The sequence below is a fragment of the Carcharhinus amblyrhynchos genome, chromosome 6 (genome assembly GCF_965287045.1).
Source record: "Carcharhinus amblyrhynchos chromosome 6, sCarAmb.v2.hapA, whole genome shotgun sequence".
NCBI classification, from domain to species: Eukaryota; Metazoa; Chordata; class Chondrichthyes; order Carcharhiniformes; family Carcharhinidae; genus Carcharhinus; species Carcharhinus amblyrhynchos.
In genome coordinates this window covers 126,820,638-126,835,643 of record NC_137329.1, presented here as the reverse complement: position 1 = coordinate 126,835,643, position 15,006 = coordinate 126,820,638, and the positions used below count along the sequence as shown (strand labels likewise).

The window sequence follows — 15,006 nt, the reverse complement described above, 5'->3', positions numbered from 1 at the left end:
CTCACGGACACCAATCCTGATCTCAGTCTGGGTTTAATTTTACTCAGTAAGAAGTCTCACAACACCAGGTTAAAGTCCAACAGGTTTATTTGGTGGCAAACACCACTAGCTTTCAGAGCACTGCTCCTTCGTCAGGTCAGTGGGAGCTCTGATCACAAACAGGGCATATGAAGACACAAACCCAATTCACATGAATAAATATCCACATCATGACTTTAAATTTACTCATGATGTGGATGTGCCGGTGTTGGACTGGGGTAAACACAGTAAAAAGTCTGACAACACCAGGTTTTAGTCCAACCGATTTATTTGATAGTAAACGCACAAGCTTTTGAGGTTTCCCTCTTCGTCAGGTGAATGGAGAGTTCTGGCCTCAGCCAGAGCATATAAAGCACAGACAGTTTACAGATTACTGATTAGAATGCAAATCTTTACACCTAACCTGCTGTTCAAGTCCTAAAGTGGCTGACAATGTGAGTGGAAGGAGCCCTGATCACAGGTTACAGAGATGTGTATTGTCTCCAGACAGGACAGTAAGTGAGGTTTTGCAAACCCAGGCAAGTCACGGGGGTTACAGATAGTGCGACATGAACCCAAGATCCCTGTTGAGACCGTCCTCATGTGTGTGGAACTTGGCCATCAGTCTCTGCTCAGCGACTCTGCGCTGTCGTGTGTCGTGAAGGCCGCCTTGGAGAATGCTTATCTGAAGATCAGAGGCTGAATGCCCTTGTTGTCAGACTTTTTACTTTAAATTTACTGCCAGAAGCAGTTTGTTCAAAGCCAAGGGATGATGTGTGGCAGTGAAAGAGTTAAGGTTTCTGGTTCAAACAGTTACATTGGTCGATTGAAGCAATGATTCTCAGAGGAAGGAGGGTGACCTGCAGTTTCTTCTGCTCATTTATCTTTTCCTGGAACGCTGTTCAGTCGCTGTTTGGATTTAAAGGAACATTGCCAAAGAAACGTGAAACCATCAGGGCTGCCTAACCATCGAGTCACTCCTCACCTTCAATATTGGGGTTTCCCGCTCACTGTTTAATCTTTTTCAGATCTTTGACCCTCTTTTCAGTGCTGTGACTGCACCAGTAGCGGGTTGTTTTAGTGTGTTCTTTGTTTATTTTCCCTTCCAGCTCTGTTGTAGTTTGTGTCGATGCTTTTACTGTCTACTTTTGAGATGTCCGATATTCTGGGCTTCCTTTGAGCCAATGCTGACCCAGCGAGGGGCCCATGTGAACAATAAAGAACAAAGACCAGTCCAGCATAGGAACAGGCCCTTCGGCCCTCCAAACCTGTGCTGATCATGGTTCCTGTCTAAACTAAAACCGTCTGCACTTACAGAGTCCATATCCTTCCATTCCCATCCTGTTCATGTATTCGTCCAATTGCCCCTTAAATGCCGCTATCGTACCCGTTCCCACCCCCTCCCTGGGCAGCGTGTTCTAGACACTCACCACCTTGTGTGTAAAAAACCTGCCTCTCACATCTCCTCTAAAGTTTTCCCCACACACCTTAAACCTGTGTCCCCGAGTACTTGACTTTTCTACCCTAAGAGCATCTGACTATCCACTCTGTCCCTGCCCCTCATAATCTTGTAAACCTCTATCAGGTCGCCCCTCAACCTCTGTCATTCCAGTGAGAACAAATCAAGTTTCTCCAACCTCTCCTCATTGCTAATGCCCTCCAGACCAGGCAGCATCCTGGTAAACCAAAAGGGAAAATGCTGGAAAATCTCAACAGGAACATCCTAGTAAATCTTTTCTGCACCCTCTCAAAAGCCTCCACATCCAAATTTAAGGGTAACAGGAGTACAGAATATAGGGCTAATGGAAGGACTCTTAGTAGTGTTGACGAGCAGAGAGATCTCGGGGTACATGTGCATAGCTCCCTGAGAGTTGGCACCCAGGTTGATAAGGTCGTTAAGAAGGCGTACGGTGTGTTAGCTTTTATTGGTAGAGGGATTGAATTTCGGAGCCGTGAGGTCATGTTACAACTGTACAAAACTCTGGCGTGGGCGCACTTGGAGTATTGCATACAGTTCTGGTCACCGCATTATAAGAAAGGTGTGGAGGCATTGGAAAGGGTGCAGAGGAGGTTTACCAGGATGTTGCCTGGTATGGTGGGAAGGTCTTATGTGGAAAGGCTGAGGGACTTGAGGTTATTTTCATTAGAGAGAAGAAGGTTACGAGGAGACCCAATTGATGGCATACAAGATGATCAAAGGATTGGATAGGGTGGATAGTGAGAGCCTTTTTCCTCGGATGGTGATGGCTAACACGAGGGGACATAGCTTTAAATTAAGGGGTGGTAATTATAGGACGGATGTCAGAGGTAGGTTCTTTACTCAGAGGGTAGTAAGGGCGTGGAATGCCCTGCCTGCAGCAGTTGTGGACTCGCCAACTTTAAGGGCGTTCAAATGGTCAGTGGATAGGCATATGGATAACATTGGAATAGTTTAGGTTAGAGGGTCATTAGATTGGTTCCACTGGTCAGCGCAACATCGAGGGCCGAAGGGCCTGTACTGCACTGTAATGTTCTATGTTCTACATCCTTCTGGCAGTGTGGTGACCAGAATTGAATACAATATTCTAAATTGCTCTCAATTGGGGATTTAATTGGTTTGATTGGCTGCCTGTCTCTGTGGAGCGGGTTCCTGTGACAGCCAGTGTCTGGACAATATTACAAAACTGTCCTGCTGAGTTTCCCCATTAGTTTCCAGACTCCTGCCTCTAAACCCGTATTCAGCCCAACTTTCCAGGATAATCAGTGCTCACCAGTTTGTGGGAGAAGTTCAGACCAGACTTGATGGGTTGAATGGCCTCCTCCTGTGCTGGACTATTCTGTGATTTGATGAGTGGGTTTTCTGAGTTGGTGTTCTTGGTGATTTGGAGAATTTTGGAGCAGTGGGGACGTTCCTAATCATTTCTGCTCTCCCTCAGGTACATGACGGATGGAGGCCTGAACCTGTACACTCGCAGCGTGAACCGCATCCCAGACATATCAGCCACACGCGATGTCATACAAAGAGGCGTGCCGGATATTTCGGGGGATGTTGATAGGTAAGAAAAGGTGACAGCTGTTGAGTGAAATGGCCATGACCTCTGTTATTGGCTCATGTGGAGGACTTTGGAAGTATGAACGAGGGGGTATAATGCTTTGGAACTCATTCCGGTGACAAAGTCTGAGTTTAATGGAACTCTTCCTGTGGAGTGTGTTGGACACACCGTGCGAGCATCGGAACATTTGCTTGATTTGTGCAAGTTGTGTTTTTTGCACCTTGATTTCCGTTGACCTCGGGTCAGATCCCACCACAGCGGATGGTGACATCTGAATTCAATAAAAGTCTAGAATTAAAAGTCTAATGATGATGAAACCATTGTTGGAAAAGCCCGTCTGGTTCACTAATGTCCTTTAGGGAAGGAAATCTGCCGTCTTTACCCCGATCTGGCCTACACGTGACTCCAGGGCCACAGCAACGTGGTTGACTCTTAAATGCCCTCTGAACCGGTCGAGTGAGACACTCAGTTCAAGGGCAAATGGGGATTGACAAAAAAAAGCAAATTACTGCGGGAATCTGAAACCAAAAGAGAAAATGCTGGAAAATCTCAGCAGGTCTGGCAGCATCTTGACAAAGGGTCATCTGGGCTCGGAACGTCAGCTCTTTTCTCTCCTTGCAGATGCTGCCAGATCTGCTGAGATTTTCCCACATTTTCTCTTGTGGATTGACAGTAAGTGCTGGCCCGCCCAGCGATACCCACATCCCTTGGACAAATAATAAAAATAAGACTTGTGGTTCATACAGACCAGTGGGGCTCACCATTCTTGATTGTTCTGACACTGGGAGCTCTGTATTGGAGAGTGCGTGTGAAGGATGCCAAGGGACCTGGCAGGAACACAGTGACTAATGGAACTGGCTCATTTTAATCACTTGCTAATTCTGTCACTTCCCCTTAGCATCACCTGCTGACTGGGGAGAGTTCCTACTTCACAATAAGTCTGAGCGTATAGTTTTGTTTGACTGGCCAAAAACAAAGCAACCACAGAAATCACCTACATTGATATAGCGCCTTCAGCATCATAAAACATCCCAAGGCACTTCACAGAGCAGAAAGAGACAACTCTTCATTCTGAGCGACACTTGGGGATATTTGGACAGGTGACCAATCAAACGCTAAATAAAAGTGATAGGTTGAGGGAGCAACTTAAAGGTGTAGACGAGTGGAAAGGCAGAGGTTCGGGTGGGGGGTGGGGGGTGGGGGTGGGGGTGGGGGGTTGGGGGGGGCGGTGGTGGGGGTAGTTCCTGGGATTTGAGCCCAGGCAGTTGAAATGCATGGCCTCTAATGATGGAACAAGTGGGGTTGGTCACAAGGCTGGAGCTGGAGAAGCACCATGAAAAAGAGAGCTAGAAAGCTGATGACGAGTATTCGGAACCTGAGCTACGAAGGAAAAAGATAGGGGGCGACCTGACCAGAAAAATTCTAAGTGCTGAACGAGTGTGAAAATGGGAGAGAATCGCGCCCAATTTCTGGGTGAGCTCCCAGTCTGAATTGTTCAGCACTTAGAAAAAAAAGTTTAAATGTGATTCTCACCAATAGGGGGAGGGGTGGATTCTATTCTCGCCGGGAAGCCAGCTGCTAAGCTCCAGGGGTGCCATTGTGCAGGTGTCCTGATCTCCCAGTGCACTGCATACAGAGTACACACGCATAGGAATGTAAGGACTAGGAGCAGAAGTTGGCAAATTCAGCCCTTTGAGCCTGCTCTGCCATTCAATCAGAACATGGCTGATCTCTCCCTGGCCTCAAATCCACCTGTTCCCCATATCCTTTTTTAATTAGAAATATATCTATCTTCTTGAAACCATTCAATGATTCAGATTCCACCGCGCTATGGGGGCAGCAAGTTCCACAAATTCACCCCCCGCTGTGTGAAGTAGCTCCTCCCCATCTCAGTTCTGAATCTACCGCCTCTCAACCAATACCCTGTGTCCTCTCGTTCTCGATTGTCCCACAAGGGGAAACATTTGGTCTCCATTTACTTTATCAATCCCTTTGAGAATTTAATATCCTGGTTCAGATCCCCTCTCATCCCGGGACTAGCGGGTAAGGTCTCCCCCATGGACTCTCCGATGTGTGGGAGGTGATTGTGTAGAGGTGTAAAAGGGTAACTTCAGCACGTTATTTCAATTTAAAATATGGAAATAGGAAAGAGGTTCCGTTTAATAAAAGGGAACTTTACACAAGGAGTGATGGACATTTAGGGTGAAGCTGCTGATTGGAAGGTGGAATCAAGCTGTGATCACTCAGTTAATCAAGACTCTGAATGTGTTGAGATAAATTCAACAACCTTCCTCATCCTGTGGGGTTTCTCCTGAAAGTAGCTCAGCAGAAATGACAGATTTTTACAGGCTGTTCCTCTCGGCTGTGTTGTGGTGGCTCAGACTGTGGTCAGGCTGGTTACAGAGGGGTGGCCTTGGTAAGACGATGGGTCACCATAGCAGCTTTCTCTCTTTACTCAAAGGCAGTCAGCGATTGATTCCGATTAAATTCCAATGACAGTAAAATCCCCTTTTCTGGCTGTGTTTGAGAATGATGGATATGGAGATTGGCGTGATTAAGAGAATGTGCTTCACGTTGCCAACGGCAACAGTAGTGAGCACCTTGTTTCCTCTCCTCCTGACAAACCGGAAAGGGTTGTTTAAAACCTGCCTGAAACTCACTGCAGCATCTCAGGCACGCGGCCCAAACGCCCAACCCAAACGCCCAACCCAAACGCCCAACCCAAACACCCAACCCAAACTCCCAACCCAACACGGGGCGGGGTAGAATTTCACAACCCTGTTCACAGTGTCCTCTGCTGACCACAGCCTGTAACTACATCGTGACAGCTGACATAAACAGGGTGGGGGTGGGAGTGGGGGGGGTGGGGTGGGGGTGGAGTGGGGGGACGGGGTGGTGGGGGGGTGTGTGGGAGAGGCATGGAATCTCACCAAACAATGACAGTATTCATAGAATCATAGAATCTACAGCACGGAGACAGGCCCTTCGGCCCAAACTGGTACGTGCTGACCAAAATGCCCATCTAACCCCATTTGTCTGTATTTGGCCCATATCCCTCTAAACCTTTCCCATCCATGTATCTGTCCAAATGCCTTTTAAATGTTGTCAATGTCCCTCAACCACTTCCTCCAGCAGCTCATTCCACACACGTGCCACCCTCTGTGTAAAAAAGTTACTCCTCAGGTTCCCATTAATTCTTTCTCCTCTTAATTTAAACCTATGCCGTCTAGTTCTCGATTCACCCAACCCTGGGAAAAAGGCTGAGTGCATTCACCCTATCCATGCCTCTGATACACCTCTATAAGATCAGCCCTCAGCCTCCTACGCTCCAGAGAAGTGAACTCCAGAGAACTTTGCAACTTCTATACTGAATGTCCTCGCTGATGAAGAGCAGCATGAAGCCTTCTTCACCAGCTTACCTGTGACTCCACCTTTAGAGAACCGTGCTCCTGAACTCCAAGGTCCCTCTGTTCCACGATACTCCCTAAGGTCCTACCATTCACTGTGAAAGTTCAACTTTGATTTGGCTTTCCAAAATGCAACACCTCACACCTATCTGTATCGAACTCCATTTGCCATTTCTCGGCCCACTTCCCCAGCTGATGAAGATCCTGCTGTAATTTTTGATAACCTTCCTCACTGGCTCCAATATCACCTATTTTGTTGTTTCTGATGACAGAACCAGTTTCCAAATCTTACGATGCTGGGTCGACAGAACCCCAGTGTCTCACTCTGTCATGCCAGGGGTAGGGCCTCAACTCATCAGAAAAAAGCCTGATCTGATCAGAACAGGAATAAAACTCAACCCCTCCCAGAACAGCACAGAGGTCTCAGGCTCCCCTTCCCACCTGTAATCACAGTTGGCCATTCTCCCCCCCAACGCTGCAATCATTGGCCTGTTCCCCCCACAGTCAGAGCCAGCACTCACTATGGCCATCGCCGGCATCCCAGATCCTCTACCCACTCACACCCCCCATCAAATCTAAATAAATTCCCCTTCCCCCATGGGGCCCCCATTGGGGCCCACCCCCTTGGCACAGGTTGGCATGGACATGGTGTCAATCTGGCATTGCCAATGTCTGCCAAGGGACAGTAGCAGAGGGCATTGCCAGACCACTGCCTGACCGTCACCCTCACCCCGGGGCAATGCTTTGGTCACTATCTGTGTGGAGTCTGCATGTTGTCCCCGTGTCTGCGTGGGTTTCCTCCCACAGTCCAAAGATATGCTGGTTCGGTGGATTGGTTATGGTAAATTGCCCCTTAGTGTCAGGGGCACTAGCTAGTGTAAATACATGGGGTTATGGGGATAGGGGCTAGGTGGAATTGTGGTTGGTGTAGACTTGATGGGCCGAATGGCCTTCTACACTGTAGCATTCTCTGATTCTGAATGCTCACCTTTACACCCCCGGGAGACCCTCATCTCTGGGTGTGATGCTGATGTGACGTCACGCCGGTGCCCACTGAATATCCGGTGGTGGTGGTGGTGGTGGTGGTGGTGGCGGCGCGGGGGGGTGAGGTGGGGGGGTTGGGGGTGAGGGGGGGGAGGGGGTGAGGTGGGGGGGGTTGGCAGGGGGAGGGGGTGAGGTGGGGTGGGGGGGGTGTTGGGATGTTGGGGGGTGGAGGGGTTGGGGGGTGGAAAGAGTGCTCGCTAATAACTTGCTAATGTGTTAACATGAGCTTCCCGGGGTCCTGTGGCATTTTTCACACCACTCTCCCGGCGAGGGAGCTGGAAAACCGGAACTCAGAAGCTCACAGTCTCTCCGGATTTGGAGCGTACGCTGCTATTCCCACGGACGGAGGGTGTGGGCTCAGAATCACCCCCATCGTTATTCCGTTATCTCATATTCAATGAATGGGAGATACCAGCAATTCTGTGGAGCAAAGGGTCCTTGGTGTGTTTACCCACACATCTCTGAAGGCAGAAGGGCATGTTAAGAGAGTGGCGAAAAAGGTTAATGACAGATTCGCCTTTATCAATCAAAGCATAAATTACAAAGAACAAGAACAAAGAAAATTACAGCACAGGAACAGGCCCTTCGGCCCTCCAAACCGACCATACTGCCCGAGTGAACCCCCCGGTATCCCTCTATTCCCATCCTATTCATGTATTTGTCAAGACACCCTTTACAAAAGCAGAGAGGTCATGTTGGAGTTGTATAGAACATTGGGGCCACAGCTGGAGCACTGGGTACAGTTCTGGTCACCACATTACAGGAAGGATGTGATTGCACTGGAGGGGGTGCAGGGGAGAGTCACCAGGATGCTGCCTGGGACGGAGCGTTTAAATTATGAAGAGAGGGCTGTTTTCTCTGGAGCAGAGAAGACTGAGGGGGTGACCTGAATGAGGTGCTCAAGATTATGAGGAACATGGATAAACTTAGTTGAAGGGTCAGTCATGAGGGGCAGGTGTTTCGGGGGGGATGTGAGGAAAAACTTTTTTTATGGTCTGGAATGTGCTGCCTGGGAGGGTGGTGGGGGCGGGATGCCTCACATCCTTTAAAACGTACCTGGATGAGCGCTTAGCACATCACAACATTCAGGGCTATGGGCCAAGTGCTGGTAAATGGGATTAGCTGGAAGGTCAGGTGTTTCTCATGTGTTAGTATGGACTCGATGGGCCGAAGGGCCTGATCTGTGCTGTTTGATTCTTTGATGTGGTGTAAATTGTTTTCTTTGCTCTTGGTTTATCTGGTGTTGCTGCCCTAGTGAATGCAAGGCAGGAGTCTTCAATAACGTGTCTCCTTGTTTAGCAATGCACTGTTGACTTCGGAAAACGGAATGGGAAATGTGGACACAGCAGCAATGGGAAATAACGATGAAAACTCCTGGAAACTGGGAGGAAAGTTGGTGAAAAATGAAAAAACTCCAATCTTAAAACACATCTCTGACCAATCGTTGCAGATGTGCTAAAGATTTGGGAGGATTCAGAAATTTTCCAATGTGGATACAATTGGGTTTACTCACGGCCAGAGTGGAGAGGTTCAGCAGAGTTACTGAGTGATTACAATGGACAGGAGGCTGTTTGAATCCTGTCACTGACTCCATTCTTTTCATCTCCCCCTTTCACCTTGTCCTTGTCTGATCGGTGGGTTAACTGCCTCTACAATCCACTTTCAGGGAAATGAGATGGTCAGAGCACTCCCCCGCTGTGATATAAATTGAAATTCTTTATGTGAGCAGCCTGAAGTGAATACTGGTGGAAGGGAGCAGCATGTAAAATATTCATTGAATCCTCAACAAGCATCGTCCAGAACTTTCTCAACTCAGCAAGCTAAAGGAGCGAACTCCAACTCAAAGTAAACCATCAGAGACTGTGCAGAAATGGAATTTGCAGATTGATGTGAGTGTGAAATATTCAGCCATAAACAGCCCATTTGCAAAGCTGAAAGTAACATTACAAAGGCTCAGGAATCACAGTTTCAGTTTCAGATCTTTAGAAACACTCACCATTGAAGTAGAACGCAATATCAAATCGAATTTGACAGATGTCTTCTAGACGGGGAAGTGGAGGGCATAGCAGACGAGGGGTCCACCTCGGAGCAGTTTGATGATGGGTGTAGCAGATGGGTTGCTGATGTGTGAGAATGGTCCAAGACAGACCAACCTGACATAGCATCGCGGCAGATCTCCTGGTAGGAATAAGCTCCATGCAGGGCACGAGGAGGAGAGAAGGTGATGAAATGGTATTGTCATTGGATTTGTAATCCAGAGTTGCAGGGTGATGCTCTGGGGACCTGGGTGCAAATTCCACCACAGCAAATGGTGACATTTGAATTCCATTAAACAAATCTGGAATTAAGAATCTGCTGATGACCATGAAACCATTGTCGATTGTGGTAAAAACCCATCTGGTTCACTAATGTCCTTTAGGGAAGGAAATCTGCCATCCTTACCTGGTCTGGCCTACACGTGACTCCAGACCCACAGCAATGTTGTTGACCCTGAAATGCCCTCAGAATGGGCAATAAAAGCTGAGCCCAGCCAGTGACGTCCACACCCCACGAGCGAATGAAAAAAAAGGACAGGTTTCAGGGTTCTGATACAAAGACAGGAAGAGGATTATAGTTAATTTATTTAAAGTATCTGTCTGTCCTTGTGTTTACATCAAGATCCATTTCCATATTCCAGCTGAGCTGCCATTCCTGGAAAACAGACTGATAGGCTGCAAACATCCAAACTATGCAGCAATCAATGGATTTGCCGTGTCCTGATTGTATAACTGCAACAATGATCCAGTGAACGTCAGTTCCAATCCCAATTTTGAAGATTTGTATCCAATTTAAGAACAAAACCTAGGTCTCAGTTTAAAAATAAACCTGTCAGATTGTTTCCGTCACATCTTACTGTCCATCTTCAGACCGGACACATATCGGACACGCAGATAATTTTTTTAAATATTTGTTCTAGGGAATATGGACATCATGGTCTAGACCAGCATTTATTGCCCATCCCTAACTGCCCTCAAGAAGTTGGTGGTGAGCTGCCTTCTTGAATTGCCCTTAGCCTCAAACTATGGCCCCTAGTTCTGGACACCCCCACCATTGGGAGCATTCTTTCTGAGTCTACCCTGTCCAACTCTGTTAGAATTTTATACTTTCTGTGCGATAAGGACACCATAACTGCACACAATACTCCATGTGTGGCCTCACTATGGTGTTGGTACACCCACAGTGCTAATTGTGGCAGCATGATGTAACAGGCTGGCCTGGTAGTCTATTGGAGGGAGCAATTAAGCATAAGAACATAAGAACATAAGAAATAGGAGCAGGAGTAGGCCATCTAGCCCTTCGAGCCTGCCCCACCATTCAATAAGATCATGGCTGATCTGTCGTGGCTCAGTTCCACTTTCCTGCCTTCTCACCATAACCCTTAATCCCCTTGCCTATCAAAAACCTATCTACCCGCGTCTTAAATATATTAGCGAGGCAGCCTCCACCACTTCAACAGGCAGAGAATTCCAGAGATTCACCACCCTTTGAGTGAAAAAGTTCCTCCTCAACTCTGTTCTAAACTGCCCCCCCCTTATCTTGAGGCTGTGGTCCTACTCTAGTCTCTAGACCTACTCTCTAGTCCTACTGTCCTTTCTGAGCAGGAAGAGCCTCTCCACCTCTATCCTATGCATCCCATTCATCATCTTATACGTCTCAATGAGATCTCCCCTCATTCTTCTAAACTCTAACGAGTACAAGCCTAGTTTATTCAGCCTCTCCTCATAGTTCAACCCCCTCAACTCTGGTATCAGCCTAGTAAACCTCCTCTGCACTCCCTCCAAGGCCAAAATATCCTTGCGTAAGTGCGGCAACCAAAACTGCACACAGTACTCCAGCTGCGGCCTCACCAGTGCCCTATACAGCTGCAGCAAGACCTCCCTACTTTTATATTCAATCCCCCTCGCTATGAAGGCCAGCATCCCATTTGCCTTCCTGACCACCTGCTGCACCTGCAGGCTGGGTTTTTGCAACTCATGCACAAGGACCCCGAGGTCCCTAAGCATCAACCGCACTGCTGTGGATCTGGAGTCATGTGTAGGTCAGACTGGGTAACCAGATGGTAATCTGGCAGTTCCATGATCTCACTGAAAGTCAATGGATTCTTGGTTGACCCACTGACACAACAGGGTCAGAAGAATCTCAGCCAATGACACTGACATTTTATTCCAGGTTTATTAATTAATTGAATTTAAATCAGCTCATGTCTCCAGGGCATTAGTGCAGAACCTTGGGATAAAAAGGGATAGGGATGTTTCGTTGCAATTGTACAGGGCGTTGGTGAGGCCACAGCTGGAGTATTGTGTGCAGATTTAGTGTCCTTATCTGGGGAAGGATGTCCTTCCTATAACGTGAATACAGTGAAGGTTTACCATGGGGGGATATGGGCCAAAGGCGGGAAATTGGGATTAGCTTAGCGGTTTTAAAAAAAGGTGACATCGACAGGTTGGGCCGAAGGGCCTGTTTCCATGCTGTAAATCCCTATGACTGATTCCTGGGATGACAGGTCTGTCATATGCGGAGAGACTCAGTCATTTAGGATTATATTCACTGGAGTTTAGAAGAGTGAGAGGGGATCGCAGTGAAATTATAAAGTTCTAACAGGGTTAGACAGGGTGGACTCAGAAAGAATGTTCCCAATTGTGGGGGAGTTCAGAACTAGGGGCCATAGTTTGAGGATAATGTGGTGAATGTGGTTGAGGCCAAAATGTGTGATTTCAAGAAGAAATTAGATATCGCTGTTGGGGCTAAAGGGATCAATGGATATGGGGGCAAGGGGGGGAATCAGGATATTGAATTTGATGATCAGCCATGATCAAAACGAATGGTGGAGCAGCTCGAAGGGCCGAATGGCCTTCTCCTGCTTCCAGTTTCACCGTTTCTATGTAACCTGATAAAGAAGGCAGAAGCACATGGGATCCAGGGAAACTTGGCAAGATGAACCCAAAACTGCTCAGTGATAGGAGGCAGAGGGTGGTGATGTGTGTGTGACGGCAGCCTGGTGTCCAGTGGTGGCGTATCACAGGGATCAGTGTTCGGTCCCTTGTTGTTTGTGATATATATAAACAATATCGATGAGGAGTTGGTGCTGAACCTGTCAGATTGTTGTAAAAACCCAACTGGTTCAGTAACATCTTACTGTCCATATTAGGTCTGGATGTATATCTGACACTCAGATAGTGTTTTTAATATTGGTTCCTGGGAGCGGCTGCCAATGGCTGGACCAGAGTTTATTGATTGGAGGGATGATAAGTAAGTTTGCGGATGATATGAAGATTGGCAGTGTTGTCAGTAGTGAGGAAGAGGTTGTCGGAGGATGTAGACGGGTTGGTCAGATGGATGGAGCGATGGCAGGTGGAATTTAACCCTAAAAAGTGTGAGGTGATGCACTTTGGAAAAGTAATAATACAGGGGAGTATTTAGTGAATGGCGGGACACTGAGAAGCTCAGAGGAACAGATGTGATGATTGGCCACTGATCCCTGAAAGCTGCAGGGCCGGTTAATAGGGTAATCAGGAGGGCAAATGGGACACTTGCCTTTATCAGTCAATGAAATAAGAGCAGGGAAGTCATGTTGGAGCTGTACAAAACCTTGGTGAGGCCACAGCTGGAGGACTGTGTGCCGATCTGGTCACCACATTATAGGAAGGATGTGATGGCATTGGGGGGGTCACAGAGGAGATTCACCAGGCTAGATCTATATTAGGAACATAGGAATTAGGAGCAGAAGTCGGCAAATTCAGCCCTTCGAGTCTGCTCTGCCATTCAATCAGATCATGACTGATCTCCCCCTGGTCTCAGATCCACCTCCCCACCTGTTCCCCATATCCCAGATATACCCATTGCCTTCCTGAAACCATTCAACGATTCAGACTTCACCGCACTCTGGGGCCGCAGTGAGTTCCACAAATTCACCCCCCTCTGTGAGAAGTAGTTCCTCCTCATCTCAGTTTAAATCTACTGCCTCTCACCCTATACCGATGACCTCTTGTTTGAGATTGTCCCATAAGAGGTAACGTTTGTTTTATCAATCACTTTTTAAAAATTATACAACTCCAGAGAGTATAAGCTCAAACTATTTGATCTCTCCTGATACATCAATCCTTTCATCCCTGGAATCAATCTGGTGACCTTCCTCTGAACTGCCTCCAATGCCACCACACCCTTTCTCAAATAAGGAGATCAAAACTGGACACAATACTCCAGATGTGGTCTCACCAACAGCCTATACAATTGCAACAACACTTCTCTACTTTTATACTGCAGTCCTTTTGCAACAAATACTAATATCTCATTTGCCATTTTTATTACGTGTGTACCTGTATTCCGACTTCCTGTGATTCATGTTTATATCGCACTTGGGGTGAATGGAATCAAAGGTTATGGGGAAAAGCAGGATTAGGCTATTGAGTTGGATGAACAGCCATGATTGTGATGAATGGTGGAGCAGGCTCGAAGGGCGGAATGGCCTCCTCCTGCTCCTATCTTCTATGAATATGGACACACATTTTAATCTCTGGGCCAATGAATGCCCTTCTTTACCTTACACACTGGTTGTCTAACAATCACTGACAAAGTGTGTCAGAACATAAGAACATCATAAGAACATAAGAAATAGGAGCAGGAGTAGGCCATCTAGCCCTTCGAGCCTGCCCCGCCATTCAATAAGATCATGGCTGATCTGTCGTGGCTCAGTTCCACCTTCCCGCCCTCTCCCCATAACCCTTAATCCCCTCGCTTATCAAAAACCCATCAACCCGCGTCTTAAATATATTTAGCGAGGTAGCCTCCACCACTTCAACGGGCAGAGAATTCCAGAGATTCACCACCCTTTGAGTGAAGAAGTTCCTCCTCAACTCTGTTCTAAACCGCCCCCCCCTTTATCTTGAGGCTGTGCCCCCTAGTCCTACTGCCTTTTCTGAGCGGGAAGAGCCTCTCCACCTCTATCCTATCCATCCCATTCATCATCTTATATGTCTCAATGAGATCTCCCCTCATTCTTCTAAACTCTAACGAGTACAAGCCTAGTTTATTCAGCCTCTCCTCATGGTTCAACCCCCTCAACTCCGGTATCAGCCTAGTAAACCTCCTCTGCACTCCCTCCAAGGCCAAAATATCCTTGCGTAAGTGCGGTGACCAAAACTGCACACAGTACTCCAGCTGCGGCCTCACCAATGCCCTATACAGCCGCAGCAAGACCTCCCTACTTTTAAATTCAATCCCCCTTGCTATGAAGGCCAGCATCCCATTCGCCTTCCTGACCACCTGCTGCACCTGCAGGCTGGGTTTTTGCGACTCATGCACAAGGACCCCGAGGTCCCTCTGCACCGTCGCATGCTGCAGTTTTTCGCCATGTAAGTAATAATCCTTCCTACCATTATTCCTATCAAAGTGGATAACTTCACACTTGCCAACATTAAATTCCATTTGCCAGTTCCTGGCCCATTCGCCCAGCCTATCTAGATCCT

General features: G+C 47.5%; 1 protein-coding gene across 2 annotated transcripts in view; it reads left to right on the top strand.

The window, feature by feature from the left end:
• nav3 (neuron navigator 3) overlaps positions 1-15,006 on the top strand; it is a 360,827-nt gene that overhangs the window by 210,087 nt on the left and 135,734 nt on the right. For both annotated transcript variants that reach the window (XM_080191445.1, XM_080191444.1), the window contains exon 12: positions 2,934-3,053. In XM_080191445.1, coding sequence (XP_080047571.1) covers positions 2,934-3,053 — 120 coding nt within the window. The remainder of the gene's footprint in view (positions 1-2,933; positions 3,054-15,006) is intronic.